Source organism: Neophocaena asiaeorientalis, unplaced genomic scaffold (assembly GCF_003031525.2).
Source record: "Neophocaena asiaeorientalis asiaeorientalis breed wild unplaced genomic scaffold, Neophocaena_asiaeorientalis_V1.1 scaffold67, whole genome shotgun sequence".
Lineage (NCBI taxonomy): Eukaryota > Metazoa > Chordata > Mammalia > Artiodactyla > Phocoenidae > Neophocaena > Neophocaena asiaeorientalis.
In genome coordinates this window covers 5,087,784-5,097,763 of record NW_020173731.1, presented here as the reverse complement: position 1 = coordinate 5,097,763, position 9,980 = coordinate 5,087,784, and the positions used below count along the sequence as shown (strand labels likewise).

The window sequence follows — 9,980 nt, the reverse complement described above, 5'->3', positions numbered from 1 at the left end:
TTTTTTTTTTTTTTTTTTTTTTTTTTAAAAGCAAAACTTGGAAAGAAAAACTTGTGATTTAAGGAAGAGGAGTCTAGAGGTAATCTGTACGAAGTTTGATATCTATAGAAGTCAGAATTATGGGACAGAGAAAAGAGAGAAACAAATGGCTGCCTTCATATCTTGAAGAGATTTATAGGTTTTGAACTAAGCTTACAGCCACAACTTAACCTTTTTCTTAAATAAAGTTATCTTAAAAATATTTCATTTTGCATTTTTTAATTCAATTAAGCAACAAAAACATACGTTTATTTAGAACATGAATCTAAATTTATTTTTCTTTACAGATCAGTGCTAACATCTTCAGAACTCTTCCTCCAAGTGATAATCCAGATTTTGATCCAGAAGAGGATGAGCCCACACTTGAGGCCTCTTGGCCTCACATACAAGTATGGAACATAACTCTGTATTGACAATTTTTGCATTTATGATATTCTGCTGAAATCACAGAACTCTGTTTTAGACCTGAGTGTCTATTTAAAGTACTTGACTTTTTTTTTTTTTTCTTTTTTTGCGGTACGTGGGCCTCTCACTGTTTTGGCCTCTCCCGTTGCGGAGCACAGGCTCCGGATGCACAGGCTCAGCAACCATGGCTCATGAGCCTAGCCGCTCTGCAGCATGTGGGATCTTCCTGGACCGGGGCACGAACCCGCGTCCCCTGCATTGGCAGGCGGACTCTCAACCACTGCGCCACCAGGGAAGCCCTAAAGTACTTGACTTTTAATGTGTTTTCTTAACATTTTCTTTTCTCAAAATATTGCTTTTCACTTTTTTTTATTGTGGTAAAATACACTTAACATTTACCATTTAAACCATTTTAAAGTGTATTCTGTAGCATTAAGTGCATTTTTAATGCTATGCAACCATCACTACTATCTAGTTCCATAACCTTTTCATCACCCCAAATGGAAACCCCCTTGTCATTAACAGTCATTTGCCATTCTCCCACCCCCACAGCCCCTGGCAGCTTTTCATCCACATTCTCTCTCTATGGATTTGCTTGTCCTGGATATTTAATATAAATGGAGTCATATAATATGTGGCCTTTTGTGTTTGGGTTATTTCACTTAACATAATATTTTCAGGGTTTAACAATATTGTAACATGTATCAATATGTCATTCCTTTTAATGGCTGAATAATATTCCATTGTATGGACATACCACATTTTGTTTATCCATTAATCAGTGGATGGACATTTGGATGGTTTCTACCTTTTCGGTGTTGTGATTAGAGCTGTTAAGAATGTTACACATTCGTGTACAAGTTTTTGTTTAACATCTGTTTCCCATAGATTTTGATATGTTGTGTTTTTGTTTTCATTCATTTCAAAATATTTTCTGATTTCCTCTGTGATTTATTTGGCCCATTAGTTATTTAGGAATGTGTTTAATTTCTACATATTTGTGACTCCCAGATTTTTTTCTGTTATTGATTTATAATTTTATCCCATTGTGGTTGTAGAATGTACTTTGAAGTTTTCAATCCTTTTAAATTTATTGAGGCTTCTTTTTATGGTCTAGCATATGGTTTATCATGGAGAATGTTTCATGTGTACTTGAGAAGACCATGTATACTATTGTTGTTGGGTGGAGTGTTGTGTTGAAATCTCTTAGATCTAGTTGGTTGTTTAAGTCTTCTATTTCTTTGTTGATGCTCTGTCTAGTTCTGTCCATTATTGAAAGTGAGATATTGAAGTCTCCAACTATTGTTGTTGAATTGTCTATTTCTCTCTTCAGTTCTGTCAGTTTTTGCTTCAGGAATTTTGGGGGCCCTATTGTTAACTGCATATGTTTATAATTGTTTTATCTTCCTCTTGGATATGTCCTTTATCATTATAACTCTAATAACAGTTTTTGTGTTAAAGTTCATTTTTTCTGATATTTACTGTCACTGCTGCTGTCTAACTCTCTTTTGGTTACTGTTTGCATGATATGTCTTTTCCATACGTTTACTTCTTATCTGTTTGTTTCTTTGAATCTAAATTGTGTTTTTTAGGAATTCCCTTGTGGTCCAGTGGTTAGGACTCTCCACTTTCACTGCTGAGGGCCTGGGTTCATTCCCTGGTCAGGGAACTAAGATCCTGCAAGCTGCACAGCATGGCAAATAAATAAATAAATAAATAGTGTTTCTTGTAAGCAGCATGTAGTTGGAACCCGTTTTTTTTTGTTTGTTTCTTTCTTTCTTTTAATCAATTTTGACCACCTCTGCCTTTTGAGCAGTGTTTAATCCATTTACATTTAATGTAATTACTGATAAGGTAGGATTTATGTCTTCCATTTTGCTGTTTTATGTCTTATATCTTTTTTGTTCCTCTATTCCTCCATTATTACCTTTTGTATTAAATAGGTATTTTCTAGTGTACCATTTTAATTCTCTTGTTTCTTTAACTATATTTTTTTGAGTTACTTTCTTAGTATTACCCTAGGGATTACAATTAGCATCTTAAAACAATCTAGTTTGGTTGAATACTAACTTAAGTTTAGTAGTATACAAAATTTTGGTCCAGTATACCTCCGTTCCCTCCCACTTCCTTTGTGGTATTACTGTCATACAAATTAGATCTTTATGCAGACATAAAATAGCATCTTATTGCACTTTGCAGATATTGCATTTTTTACAAATTGAAGGTTTGTGGCAATCCTGTGTTGAACAAGTCTATCAGAACCATTTTCCAACAGCATTTGCTTACTTCATGTCTCAGTGTCACATTCTGGAATACTTCAGACTTTTACATTGTTATATTTTTTTATGGTGATCAGTGATCTTTGATGTTATTATTGCAAAAAGATTACAACTTCCTGAAGACTCAGATGATGGTTAGCATTTTTTAGCAATAAAGTATTTTTTAATTAAAGTATGTACACTTTTTTTAAACATAATGCTATTGCATACTTAAGAGACTGTAGTGTACACATAACTTTTATATGCATTGGGAAACCAAAAAATAATGTGACTTGCTTTAGTGCAGTATTCGCTTTATTATGGTGGTCTGGAACCAAACCTGCAATATCTCCAAGGTATGCTTATACATTGTACACCCGTCAACACAGTTTTGTAATTATTGCTTTATGTGGTTGTCTTGTAAAGCAGGAGAACAAAAGAGTTATAAATAAAAGTACATTTATACTGTCTTTTATATTTACCTATGTAGTTACCTTTACCTCTTTATTTCTTCCAGTGGATTCAAGTTATATAAGGTGTCCTTTCATTTAAGCCTGAAGGATTCCTTTTAGTATTTCCTGTAAGGCGCAATAGTATTTCCTATTTGTCTGTTGATCTGGGAATCTCTTAATTTTCCCTTCGTTTTTGAAGGAGAGTTTTGCTGGCTATAGAATTCTTGGCTAACTGCCTTTTTCCTTCAACACTTCGAAGGTGTCATCCTATTGGTGCTCTGGTGTCCATGGTTTTCTTGTGACAAGTCAGTTATTAATCATATTTAGGATCTGATGTATGTGATAAGTTATTTATTACTTGCTGCTTTGAAAATTTTCTTTGTCTTTAACTTTCTGTCTGTTTGATTATGATGCCTCTAGATATGCATCTCTTTGACTATTCTAGTTGGACTTCAGTGAGCTCCACTTAATAGTTCATTGTATAAATTAATACTTTTCATCAAATTTGGGTTGTTTTTAGCTATTTCTTCAGCTATTTTTGTTCATCTTTCTCCTCTCCCTCTGAGACTCCCAGTATGTATATCTTGGTATGATTGATGGTATCCCACAGGTCTCTGAAGCTCTGTTCATTTTGTGTTCAATCTTTCTTTCTACACCTCAAACTAGATAATCTCTATTGACCTTTCTTCTGCCAGCTCAAACTGTTTTTCATTGTTTTTTGTGAGACAGTAAATTTACTGAAGTCCTCACCCGGCCATTGCATAAGTCCATCTCTGTAGCACATCTTTTTAGTTGAGACTGAGGGAGGGATAGTCTTCTTGTCCTAATGCCATTGTGTGACAACTCACTCCTCATAATAATTGGAAAATTGGTAATAAAAATTTATTATATAGATTGGTTCAAGATGGTGGAGTGGAAGGATGTGGTCTCACTCCCTCTTGCAAGAGCACTGGAATCAAAACTAACTGCTGAACAGTCATCGACAGGAAGACACTGGAACTCACCAAAAAAGATACCCCACATCCAAAGACAAAGGAGAAGCCGCAATGAGACGGTAGGAGGGGGGCAATCACAATAAAATCAAATCCCATAACTGCTGGGTGGGTGACTCACAAACTGCAGAACACTTATACCACAGGAGTCCACCCACTGGAGTGAAGGTTCTGAGCCCCACGTCAGGCTTCCCAACCTGGGGGTCCGGCAATGTGAGGAGGAATTACTAGAGAAACAGACTTTGAAGGCTAGCGAGATTTGATTGCAGGACTTCGACAAGACTAGGGGAAACAGAGACTCCACTCTTGGAGGGCACACACAAAGTAGTGTGTGCATTGGGACCCAGACGAAGGAGCAGTGACCCCACAGGAGACTGAACCAGACCTACCTGCTAGTGTTGGAGGGTCTCCTGCAGAGGCCAGGAGTGGCTGTGTCTCACCATGAGGACAAGGACACTGGCAGCAGAAGTTCTTGGAAGTACTCGTTGGCGTGAGCCCTCCCAGTGTCCGCCATTAACCCCACCAGAGAGGTAGGCTGGTAGGCTCCAGTGTTGGGTCTCCTCAGACCAAACAACCAACAAGGAGGGAACCCAGCCCTACCCATCAGCAGACAAGCAGATTAAAGTTTTACTGAGCTCAGCCCACCAGAGCAACAGCCAGCTCTACCCACCACCAGTCCCTTCCTTCAGGAAACTTGCACAAGCCTCTTAGATAGCCTCATCCACCAGAGGGTAGAAAGCAGAAGCAAGAAGAACTACAATCCTGCAGGCTGTGGAACAAAAACCACATTCACAGAAAGACAGACAAGATGAAAAGGCAGAGAGCTATGTACCAGATGAAGGAAAAAGATAAAACCCCAGAAAAACAACTAAATGAAGTAGAGATAGGCAACTTTCCAGAAAAAGAATTCAGAATAATGATAGTGAAGATGATCCAGGACCTCAGAAAAAGAATGGAGGCAAAGATCGAGAACATGCAAGAAATGTTTAACAAAGACCTAGAAGAATTGAAGAACAAACACCTAGAAGAATTAAAAAACAAACAAACAGAGATGAACAATACAGTAAGTGAAATGAAAAATACACTAGAAGGAAGCAATAGCAGAATAACTGAGGCAGAAGAATGGATAAGTGACGTGGAAGACAGAATGGTGGAGTTCACTGCTGTGGAACAGACTAAAGAAAAAAGAATGAAAAGAAATGAAGACAGCCTATGAGACCTCTGGGACAACATTAAACGCAACAGCATTCGCATTATAGGGATCCCAGAAGGAGAAGAGAGAAAGGACCCGAGAAAATATTTGAAGAGATTATAGTCTAAAACTTCTCTAACATGGGAAAGGAAATAGCCACCCAAGTCCAGGAAGCACAGAGAGTCCCAGGCAGGAAAAACCCAAGGAGAAATGGGCCGAGACACACAGTAATCAAATTGACAAAAGTTAAAGGCAAAGAAATATCATTGAAAGCAGCAAGGGAAAAAACGACAAATAACATACAAGGGACCTCCCATAAGGTTAACAGCTGGTTTTTCAGAAGAAACTCTACAAGCCAGAAGGCAGTGGCATGATATATTTAAAGTGATGAAAGGGAAGGAATTTAAAGGGATGAAAGGGAACCTACAACCAAGATTACTCTACCCAGCAAGGATCTCATTCAGATTCAACAGAGAAAAGCTTTACAGACAAGCAAAAGCTGGGAGAATTCAGCACCATCAAACGAGCTCTACAACAAATGCGAAAAGAACTTCTTTAAGTGGGAAACACAAGAGAAGAAAAGGACCTACAAAAACAAACCCAAAACAATTAAGAAAATGGTCATAGGAACATACATATCGATAATTACCTTAAATGTGAATGGATTAAGTGCTCCAACCAAAAGACACAGGCTCGCTGAATGCATACAAAAACAAGACCCATCTATATGCTGTCTACAACGACCCACTTCAGACCTAGGGACACATACAGACTGAAAGTGAGAGGTGGAAAAACATATTCCATGCAAGTGGAAATCAAAAGAAAGCTGGAGTAGCAATACTCATATCAGATAAAATAGACTTTAAAATAAAGAATGTTACAAGAGACAGGAAGGACACTACATAATGATCAAGGGATCAATCCAAGAAGAAGATATAACAATTATAAATATATATGCACCCAACATAGGAATACCTTAATACATAAGGCAACTGCTAACAGCTCTAAAAGAAGAAATGGACAGTAACACAATAATAGATAAAATCTCTAAATGGATTAGAGACCTAAATGTAAGACCAGACACTTTAAAACTCTTAGAGGAAAACATAGGAAGAACACTCTTTGACATAAATCACAGCAAGATCTTTTTTGATCCATCTCCTAGAGCAATGGAAATAAAAACAAATGTCAACAAATGGGACCTAATGAAACTTAAAAGCTTTTGCAAAGCAAAGGAAACTACAAACCAACCAAAAAGACAACCCTCAGAATGGGAGAAAATATTTCCAAACGAATCAACAGTCAAAGGATTATTCTCCAAAATATATAAACAGCTCATGCAGCTCAATATTAAAAAATAACCAACTCAATACAAAAATGGGCAGAAGACCTAAATAGACATTTCTCCAAAGAAAACATACAGATGGGCAAGAAGCACATGAAAGCTGCTCAACATCACTAATTATTAGAGAAATACAAATCAAAACTACAGTGAGGTATCACCTCACACCAATTAGATTGGGCTTCATCAGAAAATCTACAAACAACAAATGCTGGAGAGGGTGTGGAGGAAAGGGAACCCTCTTGCACTGTTGGTGGGAATGTAAATTGATACAGCCCCTGTGGAGAACAGTATGGAGATTCCTTAAAAAACTAAAAATAGAATTACCATATGATCCAGCAATCCCACTACTGGGCATATACCCAGAGAAAACCAGAATTCAAAAAGACACATGCACCCCAATGTTCATTGCAGCACTATTTACAATAGCCAGGTCATGGAAGCAACCTAAATGCCCATCAACAGATGAATGGATAAAGAAGATGTTGTACGTATATACAATGGAATATTACTCAGCTGTAAAGAAAGGATGAAATTGGGTCATTTGTAGAGACATGGATGAATCTAGAGACTGTCATACAGAGTGAAGTATTGTCAAAAAGCGGAAAACAAATATCGTATATTAACACATATAATCAGAACCTAGAAAAATGGTAAAGATGAAGAGGTTTGCAGGGCAGAAATTGAGACACAGATGTAGAGAACAGATATATGGACATTAAGGGGGGAAAGTGGCAGGGGGTGGGGGAATATGTTATATAAGTAGGACCAAATCTTCCATGAAACCTTCCCAAACTAATTCTATCTAGCTCTAACTGCTTCAAACATTCCCCTCAAATATGTGACCTTAATATAATATCATCTAAGGTTCACTCAGTTGAATCACATTGGCACTACCACATTTGATACTTCAGTAACTAGAACTCTTTAGATAAGATTCAGAGTAGAACATCTTACACTTCTTACGCTGTATTATGAAAACTGTTACAAAAATTCCATTATAGCTATAAAATATAGTTACATGTGTTTAGAGTCTCTTTTGCACATGTTCTTATATAGCTAGTCTTTATGATTATTGGGTTTTTTTACTATATACATTAGGTTTTATGTTTGTTCCCCAGAATGTCTAACTAAAATACTCTGAGAAGACTCATATGACACCTTCAGTTTACAGATATTTTCTTATTTTCAAAATAAGCAAAGCTCTGAGGGAGAAAGTGAAAGTAACTCTTGCCTAATGCTTTATAATGAGTTTAATATTTTTTTATTGAGCTGTAGTTGATTTACAATATTATATTAGTTTCAGGTGTACAACATACTGATTCAAAATTTTTATAAATTATACTCCACTTATAGTTACTATAAAATGTTGGCTGTATTTCCTGTGCTGTACAATGTATCCTTATAGCTTATTTATTTTACACATAGTAGTTTGTACCTCTTAATCCCCTGTGCCAATCTTGCCTCTCGCTGCTTTCTTCTCCCCAGTGGTAACCACCAGTTTGTTTTCTATATCTGTGAGTTTGCTTCTTCTTTGTTATATTCACTAGTCGGTTTTATTTTTTAGATTCCACACATAAGTGATATATGATATTTGTCTTTCTCTGTCTGACTTATTTCACTTAGCATAATACCCTCCAAGTCCATCCATGTTGTTGCAAATGGCAAAATTTTCATTCTTTTTTTATGGCTGAGTAGCATTCCATTCCATTGTGTATATGTATCTTTTTTAATCTATTCATCTGTTGCTGGACACTTAGGTTGCTTCCATATCTTGCCTATTGTTTTTGTTTTTCTTTTTGGCCGCACCACGTGGCATGCAGAACTTCCCTGACCAGAGATCAAACCTGTGCCCCCTGCAGTGGAAGTGCAGAGTGTTAACCACTGGACCATCAGGGAAGTCCTTACCTATTGTAAATAATGCTTCTATGAACATTGGTGTGCATGTATCTTTTCAAGTTAGTGTTTTTGTTTTCTTTGGATATATACCCAGGAGTGGAATTGCTGGGTCCTATGGAAGTTCTATTTTTAGTTTTTTGAGGAACCTCCCTACTGTTTCCACAGTGCCTGCACCAATTTACATTCCCACTCATAGTGCACAAGTCTTCCCTTTTCTCCATATCCTAACCAACATTTGTTATTTGTGGTCTTTTTGATAATAGCTATTCTGACAGGATGACTTTTGTATTTTTAAGATAGTATTAGTGACCTAAAATCTGCAGGCAAGCACAGTGAAGCACAGGTCACACATCTGACCAACAGCATTATTTATGAGACTGCTGGTCATTTTAGCTAATTATATTACATATACATCATCTTATTTAATCTCTATAGTAAAACTATGAAGTAGGTATTGTTCATATTTTATAGATAAACTTAGATGAAGCTAAAATAGATTAAGAATCCTGCCCAAGATTATACAAAAAGTAAGTGGTAGAATAAGATTTACAACAAAAGTGTTACTCCATAGTCCTTGCTCTCCATTATTAAAAGCTTTACTGCCTCCCCTAGATATCATCTATGGCTCTAAAACAAGTATATACAAATTCTTATGAAGTTTAATTCATACCTTTTTAGCTTCATTAAGCACCAATAAATAAGATCTCCCACTAGCTATCACTTTTTCTTTTTTAGCCCTCATAAATGACTTTTTAAAGGTATAATTATACAGGTACAGATGTGCCTTAGTTAAATGGAACTAAAGTTTATATATACACATTCTAACAAGAGATAAAGAGAATTAGTATCATTACAAAGTACGGTGAAATGGAAATGATTCTGGTGACAGACTTCTACTCAAATCCCAGTTTTGATAACTTTTCTACAGAAATGGCCTTAGTTAAGCTGTTAAATTTCTCTGCATCCTCCTTTATGAAACTGGCCTAAAACAAGGGCCTTGTAAGAACTGAATGGGATAACATCTGAGTGGAATCTAGCACAATTTTTTTAAACTGTACTGTTTTCTTTGCCTTCCCATTTTTAAATATATATACTTTTGATATTTAGGAAGAGGTATATATTTTTTGTTACGGTTACCTTTATGCTGATACCTTTAAATGATACCCTTGGTTCCCTCTTTTGTAGTTAGTTTATTCATTCTCAGAATGAACAATATTGAAGGTAGTATTTCTTCCCCCACTTCCTTCCTCTCTAGCATCTCATGTAAAGTAATAGCCTTTTACGTTCACAGTAAATACTTACATACATAGCAATTCAGAGCTTCTTCTATTTCCCATACTCTTCTCCTTCCCCTCCTCCAACTCCCTATTTTTGATAGTTGTACATAGTTAGAATATATAA

General features: G+C 36.3%; 1 protein-coding gene across 1 annotated transcript in view; it reads left to right on the top strand.

Annotated features, from left to right (window-relative positions):
- The window catches only part of PPP2R5A (protein phosphatase 2 regulatory subunit B'alpha), an 85,721-nt gene that overhangs the window by 47,044 nt on the left and 28,697 nt on the right, over window positions 1–9,980 (top strand). The window contains exon 3 of the mRNA XM_024750904.1: window positions 327–428. Within this exon, the coding sequence (XP_024606672.1) occupies window positions 327–428 (102 nt within the window). The remainder of the gene's footprint in view (window positions 1–326; window positions 429–9,980) is intronic.